The sequence below is a fragment of the Falco peregrinus genome, chromosome 6 (genome assembly GCF_023634155.1).
Source record: "Falco peregrinus isolate bFalPer1 chromosome 6, bFalPer1.pri, whole genome shotgun sequence".
NCBI lineage: Eukaryota > Metazoa > Chordata > Aves > Falconiformes > Falconidae > Falco > Falco peregrinus.
The window spans coordinates 69269526-69289609 of record NC_073726.1 but is presented as its reverse complement, the minus strand read 5'-3'; the positions used below and the strand labels follow the sequence as shown (position 1 = coordinate 69289609).

Below are 20084 nucleotides of genomic sequence, written 5' to 3'. Positions count from 1 at the left end.
CAGCACACATAGACAGCTAGCTATAGAAGTTCACTTCTCTTGTTTTCCCTGTTTTTCATAGCTGAACATATGACAAAACCTGCTAGTGATACACCACCACTGAGGAAATGTTTACTCAGCAGTTGATGCCACTGAATCTCTCCCACTCTCAATTTCAAAGGGAATTCCTGAAATCACCTCTGGTCTCATACATTCATTTTAATCTCTGATGTCTCTTTCTTGATTTTCATCATAGTAGAGTAGCTATTGTATTTGTGCTAGGAACTGTTTTCTTTAATGCAGCCATTAGTTCTGAGATAGGGTTAACAGTCTAGAGATGCTATTGCTAACCACTATTAATTTTACTTAATGTAAAAAATCCTCAACATTATTTCACGCCATACAGATGTTCTCCTAACTCCCCAACTTCAAAGTAGAGACCATAAAAACAATTTCATGTCAGAATTAAATTATCACAATTTCTCACACTATCTGGGAACACCCAACCCACCCACAATTGCCCTGGAAGCCAGATGCGACAAGTGAAGCTAATTTCAAGGAAAATATCTGTCTTGGTTCAACCTACTAATTTCAAGCTACTAATGAAATATGTATAAGGAAATTTTTGCTTTAAATATTAAAATCTGGTTTCTGTTCTCAGTAACTTTACCAGCAAATGCACAGATCAGGTTTACCACTGTATCTAAAATCTAAGGATACATTCGAAGAAAAGAAATAAATATACTTATGACTTGGACACAATAACAGAAACTTTAAAAAATTTCAGCAGGAAAGGATCAGGAAGAACAGAAGGACTTAGGCGTGCAGCAGCAGTCAATTCATATGTATGTATGGAACATGAAACCTATAACATACAATTAATAAGAACAGAATACTCAGAAAAAGTAAACATTGGACATTTAGCTACTAACACAATAAAAAATGAGTTTAAAAATATTGAAATGAAGTATTTGAAAAGAAAAGCTTCTTGTTGGTGTATTTTCAGTGTTACACTGGTACTATCATTTAAAACAGGCAACACAGCATTACAATATAAAAATTACAACTTAAATTCACTGGCATAAAACCCAAAAGGATGAGAAAGTGGAAACTCTTCACATTCTGAGAGATTCTCACTTTGTAGGAAATTCCAATTGTTTCTATAAAAGCTCAGATTAGTTCAGAGGAAAAATAGTTATTGTTTTCCTTTAGCCCTAAATATTCCAAAATGATCATCTATTGTTCTCAGCCTGCAAAGCTGGAAAAAGTACTCCCTGGCTCTTGTCTTCACTCATTTTTTCTTTTCATGTTCAAGTGTTAAAATTTATTTAGTATCTCTTTGAACAGAAATTTGTCCTTATGTTTAGTATTTTCTTCCCTTTCTTTACCTTTTCTACTTTTGCCATATCCTTTCTGTGGTGGATGGCCCACATCATTGCACATTATTCACAAGATGAATGCACTGCTGACGTATATCATGGCATAGTAGCATTTTCTGTTTTGGCATTTAATATTTCTCAACATTGTGTTTTTAATAGTTCTGCTAAGCAATAATGTTTTCATGAAACTATTTATTCTAATTCCAAGATTGTTGGCCTATGATAATATAGATAAATCAGAAACCATTGCTGGTAAGCATATTTAAGCTCATTTCTCCTGACATATATTAATGTCATACTGATTATCTGCTGTTTTATCCATGAGTTAGAGTTAGGAGATACCTGTAGAGCTATGCAGGCTATCTTTCCTTTAAATATCCTGAATAAATAAATAAATAAAATTCAGAAATTTAGAGAAATTTAGTCTCATTCACAAGAAATGTTACACTTGACATTTACCCAGACACATTACCTCACCATAAAACAGTATCTGTTCCACAGCACTGGAACGTCAAGTCATGTGCACTTATAATGCAAAAAAAGTTTATTGTTTAAGAATATTCAGTGGTTCTTCAAAAGGAGGAAAAGTACCTGGGTGGTGACTGGCATGGAGAAGAATGCTGTGCCCTAGAAGGGCATGGATAACTGTTGTTGGGACACTGAATTCCATTAGCTTTTATTCCCTTGCTTTTCACTCCTTGCTTTGGAAAATCAACTGACCTCAAAGATATCAAGACTGAGGTAGAATTCAAACACCAGCAACAAAAACAACACAATGTCCTAAACTGAATTTGTTGATGAATTTTGACTATAGACACCTTCTAGAATGTTAAGGAGACTGTCCTCCTTTAATCGTCAGTAAAAGACTAAGTGATGCCAATACAGTTACTTTTTTCCCAACACCTGCATTCAGATCAGAGTGTACCTCAAACAAAATTCAACAGCTGAAAGGACTGGTGCTGACTTTTGGTATTTTAGAACCTTCTGCCAGTTATGAATACATGATTTGCAGCCTAAGCCTCAATCCCAGCTAATATGTGCACATCACAGTAAGGGCAGTTCTGATAAAATCCTATGGGTGTGTAAATTTGAGCCAAAGAGCAAAATTTAATAGGAAAAGTGCTAATTAAAGATAGAATAGGCTTATTTCTATAGGGGGGGTGGGAATGGGGAAGTAGTTTAAGGGTGACAGCTATTTTGGCAGCTTAGTAAGCAAGATTAAGGAATAATAGTGAGTTAGAATTAAGCGAATTAGGTTTATTACTACTTGAAATGAATTAGAGGAAATTTTTAAAAGGAAATGCTGAAGAATTTGTTGCCACATGTACAGAACTAAAAAAAATTCCATGTGCATTATTTTTTAAAAATACTTTCTGAATTCTGTCTGTCTTAAGGTCCCTATCATCACCCCATCCCCTTTCCTCTTCTATCGGGCAAAACAAGAATAAGGCAGAATAGCAATTTTATTAAACAATGAGACTATGAAATGAGCCACAGCAACTGGGCATTTTTACTCTTGGAGAGAGATGAGTTAGGAACCATTTTCAACACAACAAGTTAAAAAAACAAACAAACAACAACCTTGTGAGAGAGAGAAAAGGGAGGGGGGAGGGGAAATCCAAAGGAAAAAATGCAAATTTATTGCCATTTCTGAGGCTCATGAAATCAGACACCAAAATGAAAAGAGAACTGTTCCTCCCCTTGAATGTACTCCTATTGTTTTGCTTAAATCTGGCCTGCAATGTTTTCTGCTCTCAGGAGAGACCTCCTCACAGGAACCACACCATGTTGTCAACAGTGACATTAATCTCTCTGACAGTTTTTAGGAAAGGAGTTTGAACTCAGATACTAATCTTGGGAAAAAAAAATCCATGCAAAAAACATCTAGCGGTTAAGGTTGTTGGCATGCATTCAGCTGTCCAGTCCTCACTGTACTTAGTTTCTGGCATATCATAAAGGGTACCAACCCTGCTCCCTGCCAAACAGGCAATAGAGTACAAATAGCAGGTTTCATCTTCCACTGACACCTAATGTTTCTGCAGAAAAGACTGGGTGAAAGTGTGTCTGGAGAATAATATTCCTGATGGATCACAGAGAAATTTTAGGATGTAGGGAGTCCTCTTTCCTCTATTAAAAACTCTCAAGCCATATAATGGCTTTCTCTCACTACAAATCTCAATTTGCAGTTAAGGAAATACTGGGATAATTGGGAGACTGCCTAATGCTAGTTGTAAATAGCGACTTTCACAAAATTTTTCCAGCTGTCTGTTCAAAACTGTATTTTTACATTATAAAAGAAGACAGAGTCAAATGGTTCATCTTTTTTAAAGATGTGAAGGCAGTGAATACATCTAACCTGAACATAATAAATGTATGGTAAACTGAACTGTAAAGTGAAAACAAATAGAGCAGATGGCTAAGTGTCTGTCCAGGGATATGCTTATCCATTCCAAATGTCAAGCCTCTTCAAGCTTAGTTTCCATACATGTTATGGTTACAAGTATTCTGCAAGGAGTGCTCTCTTTTGGTCAGACACAGGAGAAAGTAATTCCTTAACAACGTATTTAATGTCATAAACATAGCTACATAGAATGACAGACTCTGTCTCTGTAAGAACTGCCATATCAAATCTAAACCCAAGGTCACATATTTATTCTGATATTCAGAAATGTATAGTATATTTTAGACAGAGAAAAAACCTGCATCTTCTTGATAACACAACTGAACAATTCATATAGTAACAGTAACCTGTTTCTGAGACAAATCATCTTCATGTCTAAAAGTATATTATTTTTGTTGTTGCTTCAACATGAAACACTGCACACATGAACAATGAAGTTAGTCAGATCTTATAAACGTTCAGAAAAAATGGCCTTGCTAAAACTGGAGACAGGGCTGTCCCCACAGTTTGCTTGTGGCTCACAGCTCACATTGTAAGAATGTTAAAACACCAACATCTCACAAATCCAAGAAAACTAAGAAATGGGAGAGGTAAATTTACACTGTTCTAATGGTTGCTCATACTACTATATACTCTGATTGTATGCAGCTGTTTGGAGAAACAGGTATCAGATTTCTGTATGGAAAACTGGGAAAACGCATTAGAAAGAGACCCAGGTAAATACTCTAAAGGCTTAATGTGTACAATGGTTGTCTTGATGAGCTCCCTTTATGTAAATGGATAATTACTGTCTCACAAAGTCCATCAGATCCACATGTGAAAGGATAAGAGATGTAAATGACTAATATTCCTAAGAACAGGACCTCATGTGAGCAGATCCTACAGGGCTTGACGTCATTCCTTGTTGTCAAGATATTTTTCCTATCCTGTCATGTTTACTTTCTGGTGATCTGTTAGCAAGTCTTCATCCCCTTCCTCAAAATAAAGTTGTACTTTATGACTTCAACAGAGGAACAGAGAAGAAACCTTCATGGGCACCACTATCTTGCTGAGACAGAAATCCAACAGTGTTAATTTTTACATGAAAACATAATTTTTGTTCATATCATGCACTGATTTTAGGTACTGTGCAGTATTTCTCCACTGTTCAATGAACTAGCTTTTTTTCCAGCCCGGTTTCTGTGATGTTAAATGGTAAAAATTGTGACAGTATTAACACTGTGAAAATGCCCAAGTCTTCTTTCCATTAGAGAGCATTACAAATGAAGAAGAGTATTGTCCGTAACTACCATATTGCTTCACACAGATATAACAACATATGAAGTGAGACTGTTTATTCATCATCATACATTGTCTGTCATAGAAGTAGATATATCCAGAAATGCTTAATTATGAGTTCCTGAAAAAAAGGCTGCAATTCAAATTAAGATCCCCTCCTTGAGAAACTGCCTTCACTGTAAGTCACAAAAAGCCTAGCTAAAAGGTAATCATTTTTGAAACTTCTCCCAGCCATCCACGAAGGTTAGGAAAAGCTCTCTTGACAGGGAGAGCTATGACATGATAAGAACAAGAACTAGTTTTTCTCAAAGTGTCTGCCAGCGTCAAATATTTGCTTGTGTCTACAGTGACTGCACACATCTGCTGAAAATCACAACCCTGCAAATAAGTATAGAATGTAACATTGGTGGAACACTGTATTTTCTGTAACATATTGTAAAAGTTGATGGAAATTAAAATTGCTACTGGAATATTACCTCACTAACAAATCATGATGCATATTAAAGTCTCTCCTGCATATGTACATCCTGTTTTCTAATGCACAGCCAGCTGTCACAGAATCTCTCAGAGAAAGGGTTGGAGGGTCAGATAATCCCAAAACCACCTACTGGCTATTACTGCATTTAGCACAAACAAAATAGGAGGAATCATTTGCACATATTTATTCCATTTTAAGACTTTTTTATGAGGTATGCTTGTTCTTTAGAGCCTGCACTTGTTCCTACCTGCTCCCTTTTCATTACCAAAAGTCCTATGTCATACTGACAGACAGACAGTACAAAAGTGATTCACATCATGTTTGAACTCAGAATCACATTTGGCGTAATTAACAAGATGTAACAATGTTAAGTTTCATCCCTTATGTGACTGACAAGAAAAACATAGCCCTTCAAAAAACGCTAACAAATTTCTTAAAAACTGACTGCAAAGTGAACACATATCCTTTCAGTGCTTTATGTCACGAGTTCTGTCCTAGATGACAGACAGATGGTGACCTAGAACTCAATAGTAGTGAAATTCACCATTTAGTGAAATTACAGCCACCTGCATAGGTGCTAATGGCATGTAGTCAGGCCCAAGGAACACTTAACACCTAAGCCTGAGCAGCACAGAGAACCACCCGGGGACAGGGAGGCCAAAACTACTCCCTGATGTAATTAATGTCTAAAAAGTACTGGGAGAGGAAGGGAGGGAAAAAGAACATTTTGATCTGTACAATTCCCAAAGATGTATCAGAGCTCAATGAGAAAATACAGGTCTGATATGTCAGATTGTTCCCTGGAACAAATCCTGCAGATGCAACACGGCAATCAAGAACAGATTTCTACCGGGCTGAAACAAAGTAGCTGACAGTTTCCTGGGCCTTAACATGTTGAGCTGTGCTATCCAAGGGGTAAAGAATGTACACGTCACTCAGCTGGCAGGCAAGTCTGGAATCTGATATGGAAGTGGTCTATATGGAAGAGAAATTAGCCGGAACTCAGCACGTGAAATTCACTTATCCCAGGAAAACAAGTGACACCATTTAACTAGCATAACCAATTCGCTTCAAAGCTGATGGTGTCTAGAAAGTTACAGAAGAAATTTTTTGACTTTCGAGTTTGGAAAGCTTTTCTTTAAATCTAACCATTTCTTCAGAAGCTTTGTACACACTGTCCCAAAAGCGAGTTCACAGATTAATTAGGGAAGCATGATCTCTTTTATTAACAGCTGGAAGATGACAAACCATCATTTTCATCATGGCATGGTATTACCATCAACAGACCAGAAAAAAAAAAAACACCCCACCTTCAGCCACCCTACTCTCAGGATCCGATCATAGCATGTCAAGAGGAAATTCTTCAGTAATTTAAGATCACATATACTGGGTTTCACTTCGCCTTTCACATTTTTCGACGTTGACATTGACTGCATGTACATGCTATGATGCCTCATAACAAATAGTTAATTAGAGTAGAATAGAATAGACTATTTCAGTTGGAAGGGACCTACAACGATCATCTAGTCCAACTGCCTGACCAATTCAGGGCTGACCAAAAGTTAATGCATGTTGTTAAGGACATTGTCCAAATGCCTCTTAAACACTGACAGGCTTGGGACACTGAGACTGGTATTCAATGAATTTAGAAGGTTCATTTGATAAGAAGGTATTTGGCTACTTATCCATTTCATCAAGTTCTGACTGGACCCCAGTAAAAGCATTATTAAACAAAAACCTGCACATTTGTTTATGCTGAAGCTTCAGATCCTTCCTCTAGAAGGCTATTTTCCCTATTTAAAGCTAAATATGATTAAATAATCATATAATCACAAGAAACAAACAACATATACTTGCATATATAATTAATGTATTAGGAATTATACACTGAATTATCTAAACTTGGGTGTGGAAAAAGAAGAAAAACATCATGAAGTTTACTTAGGCTTACATTTGTTCATTAAAGCGTTCAAGTATGTTTTACATAGCTTCTGGACATACAGTTTGTCAGCAGCAGTTAAGAGACTGATGTATAATGGCTGCAATATAGATCCAATAGTCCACAACTCCATGCCACAAGATACACAGAAAATTCCTCCTAAAAACTCTGGAAGATGCTGGAGTGACAGAACAAGAAAACAATAAGCATACTACCTTCCAGATGTCAATTCCAAGTACCCATTGAAATATCATGAAATTTCAGTAAATGTTATCTTTCCAGGACAAGGCAGCGTATCAATTCCTTTTCACAAGGCAGTGTATCAATTCCTTTTCACAATAGCCAAGCTTTAGTTACTTGAAGCAAAAATTTTCTACTCCAGCCCAACAGCTTGTTTTTTTCATCCTGCTTATAGACCAGACACTCGTTAACCTCTCAGATCTCTGGAGAGTTGTGGTTTAAGGGAACCCAGGAGGAAAAGACAAATTTGGAAAGCCATTTATCCATCTCACTAGAATTGAGACATTATGGTTTTCATTCTTCCCCCACTCCCCAAAACACAAAATTTCCGTCATCAGAGCTCTCTGAATAAACGAACATTTTGTTACTGGACTCAGGAAAAAAGAAACCACATGCCTGTAAGGAACAGAGAGAGGAGGAGTGGAGTATGTGCTTGGGAGAGTGTTTATTTGACTGGATTGCAGACAGTCAACCGAAGAACATGCAGATCATATATTTTTAAGCATTTCATAATGTCTTATTATTAATTCCAGCCAAAACCACCAAGACCAAAATTATCTGAAATTAGTGCTTCTGTGTCCTGACCCCAAAGCCAACAATGGTTGCATTAAAAAAGAAAAAAAAAACCAAACCAAAACAAAACAGAACAAAAATCTATGAGCCTCTCATGTTTAATTTTATTTTTTTGTTAATCGATTATAAGGCAGTGCCCTTTTGAGTCTATGGAGAAGACAGGTCTCCATAACTAAGTAATTGCAATGTGGTCCTGTGTAAATTTTACTTCCAGGAAACCAAAACGTTGCAGTCCTTGAGAGAGGGAGGCTACAAGCAGAGGGCTCTTCTAAAGGAAAGAGTTTTTATTGAACCTGTCACTTGTCATTAAACACTCCATATTTTACCTTAGCCTCATATTTTCATTAGAGCATACAGACCTTTTTCATCTCTGAATGAAAGCATTCCCTTCAGCCTTATGTTGAATACGGGGAAAGACTCTCTAAAATTGAGCCCACCCAAACAGGACAATTAGGTTCACAAAAGCAGGAAAGGCACTAGGGAAAATCAAATAATATTAGTACTATGGTAACTAACACATTTCAGTATTGACTACCATATCTCACTTCAATCTTAAATTCTTACATGCGTTTAATAATGTCTACTTTTAATCTTAGAAATGCTTGCATATAATTATATAGAAAGCAACAGACACCAGTGCACGATAAAACACAGCATAAGCAAAGTGGAAAAAAGTATGTACTGCTGTGTAGACATCTCTAATTGGAAAAGCTGAATGTAAAAGGGTAAAGACAATAAGATTGCACACTTTGATGACATCTTTGTTCCCAACTTTGGCTTTGTTAGACCACAAGCCTACAACAAAGTAACACGGGAGAAAGAGAGAGAAATATCAAACAACTTGGCTTCTTCAAAAGAGACAACTGGTTATTGGCTTCTTGTTCCAAGATGTAAGTTGGTTAATTTGAAATTAAGAAAAGAGGAACTATTTAGAGTAAAATTATGCTAAATATGCTATTTATAGCTTTGTATCTATGACCTCTCTACTGCTATAACTTTGTAAGTGAAGAATTGGATAGGACATTGTAAGGACAGCTATACATTCTTAAAGAACTCCAATACAAAGCACCATTTTTTGCCACCTAATTTCTGAGTTGCCTCACTGCTGCCACCAAAGCTGCACAATCTTTTTGAAGTATCAGAAACTGGTACTAAATAGTTTTAACAGGATTTAAAACAAAAAAAAAAAGGGAGAGAGCAATTGTAGTATGCAAATAAGAGCTGAGAGAAAACGAATTTCAGGCATTCCATTTGTGTAAAAGTAAGAAAAATGAAAAGGGAAAGAATAGTTGAGCGGGAAAAGCCAGAAAAGAAAGCCATACCTTTTAAAATCTGAAAGCGCTACACAAAAACAAAGATGATCTTGTGGAATGGTGTCATTTAATAAATATACCATGCATGTAATTGCAAAGCAAATGTCAAGTACCACTTATCTTTTCAACCTTAAACCACAGATTTACTCAAAACGCAGATTGGAAATCTAACCAAATATTGTATTAGTTTTAGGAATTTTTAGATATTTCACTAATACCAGGAGGATTGTGTTATTTAAACTTAAGCTGTCACATAACGAGAGCCTTGTGGATTGTCATAGCATTACAGCCACAAAACCCATTAGCAGATGTAGAAATCCCACATCCCCGCCTTTTATAAAATCTGCAGTCATGAAATCATTTTCATACACTTGGATCTTAACTATTTCAGTGCCCTGCACATACAGAAGTGGAATTGAGGGGGAAAACCACAAAATGGTGCATCTGAGAGCATTCCACATAGACACATGTTTCTGTGGTTCTTTCAAAAGTTCTTAAAGAGTTGAAACCTTCCCCCTGGAATTCCACAGAACAGAGTAGAGAAGTATCTGTTTAAATTAAGGAGGGGATATATCTTTGCTAGTGAACTATTAGGATTTATTCTGTGTCTTCATTGTAGGCATATTAAGATATATAGCTAGTAACAAGAAACAGGATTTAACCAAGGATAACAAAGAACACCTAGGAGAAGGCTTGCTTTCTAAAGATATAAAAAAAATAATTTTAAAGACCTCAAGGGTAGATTACTGTTCCCGTGTTTATTTTCACTCACCAAAAACAAAACTATTTTTGTAAATTAAAGAAATAACAGGCAAAATATCTATTATCTTTTCAACAAGCATCACGGTGTCTTTGCTTTACTTCATGGCAATAGTTTAACATTTTTATAACAGCACTTTAAAACTTAAGAGTCTGATAAACCATCTAAAGCTAATATCAATATACAGCACATTGAAAAATACTTGACTTGCTTTCCTACTGGTGACTTTCATATGCCTAGGCACACCTGAGGTAACCAGATAAATCCATGAGTCAGCAGCATGTTATCATTTCAGAAATAAACAGACTAGTAAGCATACCGAGAATTCATGAGGTAGAGTAGGATTTCACTGTCAAACAAGGATGAGTAAACACAGAAAACATGGTCCTCCGGTTACTCCACAATAATTCAAATTTACTATAAGAATACTTACTTGGTTATCTTTCATTTACTGAAGAAAAGGCACCAATGTAAGGTAAAACCAGCAGGGAAAATACACAGAACAGCTAAAGAAAAAGGTGTTAGAAAAGCAGCAAAGAAAGAAATGCCACACCAATCACAGTACTGAAATAATAAAGTTATTTCAATGATGTACTTCATAACTGAGTTGACAGTTAAGATTATTGCTCCCTTTTATGAAAATGGAGTAAGCTCTGAAGGCAACTGAGAGAGGCTGCTTTCTTTGAAGTGCTCAGGGATAGATGTGTCCTTTTAAACAATCAATCACAAATTTCTTAAGTAGAAGCTATGAAAACGGATCAGGAGGTACAGCAGAGAGCGAGGTAGCTAAGCCTGGTTGCTTGGCCAAATCGCTTTAATTCAATTCCTGTGTTACCTGAAGCTGTTGGGAGCTGTCATTAAGATTATCCTCTCGTCTCCTGGCCTCCTCCAGCATCTGTGCACTCTTCTTTTTCTCCACTTGCTCTTTGTGCTTCAGATTTGCTACTTTCTTATTTTGATCTTTAACTTGCCTGTAAAGAAGAAGAGCAGTCAGAGCGCACTCCAGAGTACGCTTCCCGTCAGCCACAGCGCTGGGCAGCTGCACTGGGGAAGAGTGGAACCCTCACATACCAGCACTTCATTTGCAGAAGGTCACCAACATCAAACCTATCCTCAAACATTAATCTCACCTGTTAATTCAGCCAAAAGAATGCTTCATTTTGCTAATTACTATTAAACTAAATGTAGACATTTCTGGAACAAAAACCTTAATTATTATTTGGTATAAACTATTAATCAAAAGATGCACCTGCACTCTGCGACAGAAATATTTTCCTTGTTCACACACACTTGTACATGTAAAAAATGCAGACATCTAAAGGCCTGTTTTGTTTTGGGTACCACTGTATCTAATGTAAGATACATTAATGTAAGATACAGAAGGATCAAAAAGAAAACCTAATGAAACATGACTTGAACATAGAGGACTGCCTACAAGACCTAGACAATCTATTTCCAGAAGTAGAACTGTTTCTTTTCAACCTCAAGCTCTACTTGTTGAGTAGGTATTTTGAGGGATTTCCTATCCTTTCTTTTTTACAGAAACAAGAGAGATCATGTAAGAACAAAATATTTCAGAAAACGTGCATAATTTCCTTTTCACTTGCATCTATGAATTATTTTTGATGATCCTGGCAACTACCATTGCTTGCAGACAGGGTTTGGCCTTTCTGGGCATTAAGACACATAGAGTATTGAATCTAATTACAGAGCCTTTAATCTCAGTCTCCTGACCACAGAGAGCTTAAGTCTAAACTTTTAGTCCAATCAAAACAAAACAGGCTAGCTTTGCTTCCTCAGCCCTTTTCTCCATAATTATATCTGGAGTTTGGATTTTGGAATAAAAGACAGATTCTTTGGTCGCAAGAGCTCCCCAAAACATCATACAAGTAGTAGAGACAGCTCTTTAATTTACTGTTTAGAAAGCAGAATGATATACTAGCTTCATATCTGGTATGTTATCCACACAGAGAGGGAAGAATGTTTCTTCTGTATTTCAGAAATACTTTTAGAACAGATCACAAACAACTCTGACTGCTTCAATATTTTCTTGAGAACTCATAACAAAAGTATGATCAAGAACATGTCTCTGCAATATGTATGTTCAAATTATGTGGCATATGGCTAGTCAGTACTTTGAGTTCTTCCAAAAAAATGTAGGTTCAACACTGGGCTCTGCTTTTTGCAATGTAAGCCAACTGTAGCTGGGAAAATTGCAAAGACAGCAAATTTTCCTTGGTGCTAAACAGACCCCTATTACTGTGAAAAAGTGCTGATGGCCTCCAGAGACCAAGAAAAAAAGGAAAGTCCTTTTCTGATGATGTTAAAAAATTACTGGCATACTTAACTACCTTGTTCAAAATTACAGCTGATTTGAGTCAGGATGCTTTTTAAACACAACCAATATAATTGTTAAGTTATTCTAACCTAAGTGCTGCACACTGGCAATGGGCACATTGCCCAGTTTGAAAGCAGACTTGTTCAGTGATTAAACAACTTATTGGAAATATTATGTTGGCACCAACTCAACTTGCACAATACACTGTTCTATCTGTCCAATAAAATAAACATAGACAGTACAGCTAAGTTAATGCTGAAAATGAAAATGTGTCAGCCCAACACATTAAATTCCATATAAGAATTCTTGTTCAACTTCTAAATTACTATTAGGGGAATTAATTTTTTTTATAAGCTTGCAAACCTAGATTCACCTGTTGAGAAAATGGTCTGTTACTGTAATCTCCTGGTTAGATAAGAGACAACAATATTAATAAACACAACTACCTCATCAAAGTATGTCTGAAGTAGATAATGTCCTGCATGGTCTGACACGTTTTCAAACAGAATATGTATTTCAAAGAAAGAAGTAATTTTAAGAATATATAGTATTGACATTCACTTTCTCATATCTCAACCAAAATTAATGTCTTTCTAATATATTAGATAGATATGTTGAGACAAAGGCAAACTTTCCTAAAGCAGTTTAGAAGATGGAAGTCTTGATATTACCTAGTGCTTGCAATACTCAGATCAATCATAACTGTCATACTTGTTTGGTAACTTGAATTCATAGAATCATAGATCCATAAAATGATTTGGGTTGAAAGGGACTTTAAAGACTATATAGTTCCACCCCCTCTGCCATGGGCAGGGGCACCTTCCACTAGAGCAGGTTGCTCAAAGCCCCATCCAGCCTGGCCCTGCATCACATGTAGGATACACTATCACTCTGTACCTCTGTTGTCAGAAAACAAGAAACGCTGGGCAATAAACCTTTCAAATTATACAGGTATCTATGGTATTACCTTAAATTTCCCCAACTGTTTAACTACATAAACTGAGGATGTCACATGAAACTCAAAATCTATAATCTAAAAGGCTTGCAATCATTTGATGCATGAAAACACAACTCATCTTATCTCAATGCCCATGGTATCAAATGATAATTCTCACTTTTACAATAATCCATGCAAATAATAATGTAAAAGCTTTAGCATATACAAGCCCAGAGTCCTTGAACATTTGCACCATGAAAGTTCTGTGAAACTGTAAGACTTCATACTGTTATTTTGTAAAGAATCCTCTTTCTTCTTCATCAGATAACTTTCAGTCTTCAAAGCCAAAGTCAGAGAATTATGTTTTTATATATACAAACAATATTTTAAAAATATTTAAAAATACACACACATATTTTTATTATCAATAGACCTCAAAGGCTTGATTAATAAGAATCACTCAGTTCACTGCTCAGTAAGACAGTTCCATTACTATTCTGAATACTGAAATATTTCTGATACTTGTTATATAACAAGTTCACCTTCACACCACCGCTGAACAATGTACAGAACTGGACCACATATTGAATCGAAACAATAAAATATAGAAAGTAGGGGGTCTTAAGTGAACACACTGCAACTGGTACATTCTATGAGGAGACAGTCAAGAGGAAAATAAAGATTTGTCATAATATATGTGCACAAGGAAACTAATTAGGACTGCAAAAAGAAACAAAGCTCTGGAATTCCCTCAGTTTGAGAGCTTCATTTTCAAGAACTTAGTGTTCTTTTAACGCCTTTGAATGCAATTACACATATATATAGCACATAACCCTGTCAAAGGGACAGTAAAGTTTAAAAGAAATCCTTCATCTGTTAAAAGTATTTCTATTAAAACTGAAAAAGAAAACCTGCACAAGATTAAAGATAGCAAGAAGAGAATGAAATAATTACAATGATGGCAACAGCTAAGAGGTTTATGAGTGTTTTCTAGAAAGCGCGTAAAGCAACTGAGTAAACATCAATTTGCAATGTGTACGTGGAATTCTCATCATACAAGAAAGAGCACATGAATTTCTGAGAGATACAGAGTATTAAATATTACTATAAGTTCATAGACCTACTGAAACATCTTTTTAAAATGGGACACAGAGAGAAAAAGAATGCTGGTTCTTCTAATAAAAATTGGAGAGCCAGCTCATGTTCCGTGAGATAAAGCTTTAAAGAAGGATATCACAGGAATCAACAGAAACAATAACAAAACTAAAAAAAGCAAAACTACCTTACCTCAGAAGACATTTATTTTCAGTCACCCTCAAATCAAATAATAAAAAAATGTTCTAGTCACATATAAAAGAAGAAAAACCTAATGAGAATGTTTATTATGTTGAATTACAGTGAAGAATCCCACTCATATTGGAAATAACAATTTATTTTGCACTTTTAATAGCAATTTTCAGATAATTACTTTTGTGAGGTACAATTCCTAGAAAATTTAGCACTAAAAAGTGAAAAAAAACTTCCATTGCTTAGAATTTTTCTCCATTCCATTTCTTCTCAAATATGTCATGTCAAGTACTATTACAATGGAATATATTAGAGAAAAGGAAGCAGAATCAAAATCAGGCTTCTGATTCAAAAAAATAAACCCTAAAATCTTTCAACTAAATACGAGCCAAGTTTTTCAGAATTAGTAATTTCACATCCTTTGATTTTGGGTGCCAAATTTAAGCAAAACGCCTGCTGGAAAAAAACCGTTATATTTCTCAATCTGGACACTGAAAATAACTATTTATTTTGATGAATGTATTCTTTTTTATATGAAACAAAGCTGCATCACTTTAAAAAAAATCACACCTTTCCACTTCTCTATGAAACTCTTGAATTTCCAGTGATGAGGTACAGCCGAACACCATGGGGAATTAATTAAAATAATGATAATAATCAAAAAAACCTTTCAAATGAGAAGATTTCACATTTTAAAATTATTTTAAAACAGGAAGACAAATATAAGCAATAGAAAATTAGTGGACTACCAAGCATTCCTGAAAAATTGTTATCTGTGAGTCCTTTGGAAGAGTTTTCCTCCCTACTAAAATCAATTGCTCTATAGACCCTATTATTTATTAAGACTTTGATGAAATTCATTTTTTCTGTCCTAATGTGAATATTTTTCCATTTTAATGCTAATCTTATTATCTTTTACTGTAATGCACATCAGCATACATAGCTGTCAATTCTTTCCTTATATGGATTTTCATGCTACATGTTATTGTAACGTAAGCTATGTTCCTCATCTGGTTATCTTTTCTGGCATAATTTCAGATGTTCTTGTAAAATAAAAGGTGACAAAATGTTAACTGAAAATATACATAAGTTAATTTGAATTTTATAATTATATTTTAGTATATTTTTCCTTCCTAGTTATGCACCTAACACACAACAGCGTTTTTATAATAATCCAAGTGTAAGTATACATTTACAATGCTTCTGAACCACCACAGCTTACCCTCAATATAAAATGTAGACACACATACTGTATTTCACCTAATAAATACACACACTAGATAAAAATATACAGATCTTGTGCACAGCTACAGAAACAGCCTGTTTTATTCATTTGACTTAGGTGCTCAGAAAATATTTCTGTGTGTCAGTCAGCCATGTCAGAAAGATTGTTTTGTTCAAGCCTTCATGGACGTAGCATTACCACCACCCACAGGACAGTCCACTGTTGCTGCAGCTACTAATCCTGCTGGACAGATGGACTTAATTTGCTTTAAAGCACACTTTGCTCCTCAACATAAGCTAAACTAATGCAATAGTCAACACTACTGAAAAAAACCCCTGCAAGCTGTATGCCATGAAGTAATACATTATTTAGTTTAAAATTGCCAATGTGCCTTGTTCTATGAAATACTATATTCTACAATGTGTAATAGAGAAACATAAAATAGCTCAAGTTAGAAGTGACCTGTAATGATCATCAAGTCCAACCCCCTGCTCTTCGCAGGACTACTTAAAACCAAACCATATGACTAAGAGCGTCATCCAGACACTCCTTGAACTCTGACAGGCTTGGTGCCGTGATCACTTCCCCGGGGAGCCTGTTCCAGCGACCGATCACCCTGTCAGTGAAGAACCTTTTCCTAATGTCCAGTCTGAACTTCCTTTGATGCAGCTTCATTCCATTTCCTTGTGTCCTATCGCTGGTCACCAGAGAGAGGGGATCAGCACCTTCCCATCTGCTGCACCCCTTGAGGAATTTCGTATCATTGCATAAGACCTTGAAGGACTTTATAGTCATTAAGAGACACAGAAAAGTACATTTATTCACTTGTGGAATGAAATGGAGCAGCCATATGAAAGACTATAATACTACAGCAATTTAGGTCAATGTGCAGAACACACTATATTGGGAAAAAATGCCAGAAGGAGATACTGGAAGGCAGGAAGCAATCAGCTAAGTTGTCCAGACCTTAATTAGCAGTCTTGTTCATTGATTAGATGGGGGAGAAAAAAAGGAAACTTCTACTGCAAAAAAAATCAACATCGACACAATGGGATGATAGTGATCTGAGTTGGATTGATTTAAAATTCACAGGAAAGTGTCAGATGATTTAAAATTTGCAGGAAAGTGTCCAATTTACTAAATTGGCACCACCATTTCCTTCATCACTTCTCTGTTTTTAAGGTCTGCCCCACCAAATATTTTAGCTGGCCATATCCTTAACCTTAACTTACTGATTTAAAAGATCACAAACACAGTGACATAACTGAGTTGTTGGGGTTTGTTGTAGTTTTGATACACAAAGAAAAGCATTTACATTCTGGGAAGTATAACAGAAGAAAGCCAAGGAAAAACTCTTCCCAAAGGTGCTACTTTGTTTTGAAAATAAGTAAAACCCCTCTTCTGAAAGGTTTTGCTTTAGCTTTTAGTTGCTCAAAACTCACTTCACCTTAACAGTGGTTGATCACAAAACCACGGAGAATAACGGCAGCGTTTGGAAAGCGTGATTGCTTAACCTCAAGAAAAAGAAAGTGATGCAAGGAAGCTACATAAGTGATGAAGGAAACAGGCTTGACCACATCACACAGTCCCATCACCACAACTGGATGTCTGATTGACAGTCAAAGGAAAGTTGCCAAAGGTTGAACAAAACTCCCTATCTTAACGCATTGAAAAATTAGGATCAGGGGAGTTACAATACTGCTGAAAATCTACATGGAATTTAGTATGGCTGGATATTTTTTTTTTAGAACAGTAAGCATTTTCTGGGCCTCTTCCTTTGCTTTGTTGGGCTGTACCTAGCAATCCCAGCTGCTTAAGTAGCTTGTCACTATTCTTACACTAAGGTCAAAAAATGGTGCATTAAATTACTAAGTGAAAAAACAATAATTTAATTATGCTTTTCAGACAGCTTGGTTTAATATTACTGCCTCTGTTGCACATTGCATCCAAGCTAAAAGGCCATCAACACACTTTCAGTGAGTTGCTCTTGTTTGGATGCACAGCTGGCAAGCTCCAGCACTCAGTTACCTCTTCTGTTTGTCAGCCTCCCCTCCCAGAATCTCTCATTATTTTGTTACACTGTTCCTCACTCTTCCATGCCATTGATATGACGAGGTAACATATGCCAATGAAAATATTAACAGACCTTGAATATTTAACAGGTCTGCTGTATGTGAGTCAAGTTGTCCTGCAATGGCTTTAAGAGATGGGGAGAGTGGACTTAAATTTCCTGAAACTAGGAAACTTTGATTTTCAAAAACAAAGTGTGTGTTCAGATCAGCACTGGAGGGGGCAAGGGATGAAAACTAGAAACGCTATGGGAAACCAGCTTGCCCCAAATTTTAGGAAGAGGAGCCTAACAGTGTCTGAATCAAGAGGTGTGCAAGTCAAAGACTAGAAGTAGATCTCAACTCTACACGGGTCACTGTCTTCAGTGTCAAGAATTATGTGCATGATGTCAATGTGCGCTTCCTGAGGCAGTTGGCATATCAGCCAGCACATCTCTCACTCTAGCTAAAACAACATTAAGATTTTCTTCCAGAAACAGCTGATGGGGAGATATGGGAAAGAGGAACACATGGCTTATGAATCTAGAAACTCAATACTAAAAAAAACGTAACCCAAACCCTCTTATCATTTAGAAACACCTCAGAAAGAAACCCCATCACCTGACCTGTTAGTAATACATAAAGCTTACAGATAACATATTTCAAGTAGTAAGGTGACATGAGTTATTAATGCTACATGGTGTATTTCATGAGAGGGTATTAGCAAGTCCTAACCAGAAAAAGCCATCAGCCCTTACTACAGATAACTGCACTAATGTACTACCTTTAAACATAACTTCTTTAGGAGTACCTAAAGGTCTTCAAACTTAGGTCCAATCTTCTCTGAGGTAAAATAAGTCAACTGGCAAACACAACCACCTCCCACATTTGGCCACACAATATATAATAATAGGTAATACACTTTTTTAAAAGTTTTTCTCTTCTTATATTAACCTCTCTGATTCAGTCTAGATGAAGATCAAGAAATATAGTTTAAGCCACACACACAAAATCTGAATGCTATAGGTGCTTTCCCTGTGACATGCTATTTCTCAAGGATCAGTAGGGAACACACATTCACGGAAACAATTTTCTTCATGATAGAGTGAAATGATGCAACATCAACAGTCAGTGAGCTTAGCAGGGGTCCTCAAACTTTTTAACCAGGGGGCCGGCGCGCGGATGCAGTGGCAGGCAGTCATCTGCGGCTGCTTGGTTTCCCCCCCCAACCCCCGGCGGGGAGGTCTGTAAATACCGGGGGCCGGATTGAGGACCCTGGGGGGCCGTTTCCAGCACATGGGCCATAGTTTGAGGACCCCTGGCTTAGAGAAAGGTTCATAATAAATACATTAACAGAAAGAAACACCTAACCAAGGATGAGAAGCACATGTCTCAAATGCGTACTGTAACACTATCACACTATACCTATTTCAGGGAAAATATACTTATTTTTTCCTTCAATCCCTTGATCAAACAAAACTAGAATAAACTCAGCTACTCTTCAGTCATGAGGCAGTAGCCCAGTTACACACAAACAATGGCGAAGTCAAATGCTGTTGTCTTAGTATTCTCATAAAAATTAGAAGAAAAAGGTGCCTTAACCAACTGGCTAAAATTGAGGGATTAACAGAAGTGCCTTTGTTTTAGTTCAGCAACAGGTGCATATAAAATTAAGCAAACCAAAGGTTCACTGTCAGACAGGGCCAGATACGACATACTAAAACCAAGAAACTCTAAAAACTTCAGGCAAACCTATAGCACCTCATGTCTTCACTAATCCATAATTCCAGTTTTGTAGCTATAATCCACAAGGCCCATTCGCCCCACTAATGTGTGGCTAAAAAAACCCTAATAAAACTAATGTGCAGCTTCCCAACTATTTAAATTCTCAGCATCCATTTACTAGGAA

The 20084-nt window shown here is 36.4% G+C and overlaps 1 protein-coding gene across 12 annotated transcripts in view; it reads right to left on the bottom strand.

The window, feature by feature from the left end:
• ERC1 (ELKS/RAB6-interacting/CAST family member 1) overlaps positions 1-20084 on the bottom strand; it is a 302298-nt gene that overhangs the window by 125887 nt on the left and 156327 nt on the right. For all 12 annotated transcript variants that reach the window (XM_055808142.1, XM_055808144.1, XM_055808146.1 and 9 more), the window contains one exon: positions 11176-11311. In XM_055808142.1, the coding sequence (XP_055664117.1) occupies positions 11176-11311 (136 nt within the window). The remainder of the gene's footprint in view (positions 1-11175; positions 11312-20084) is intronic.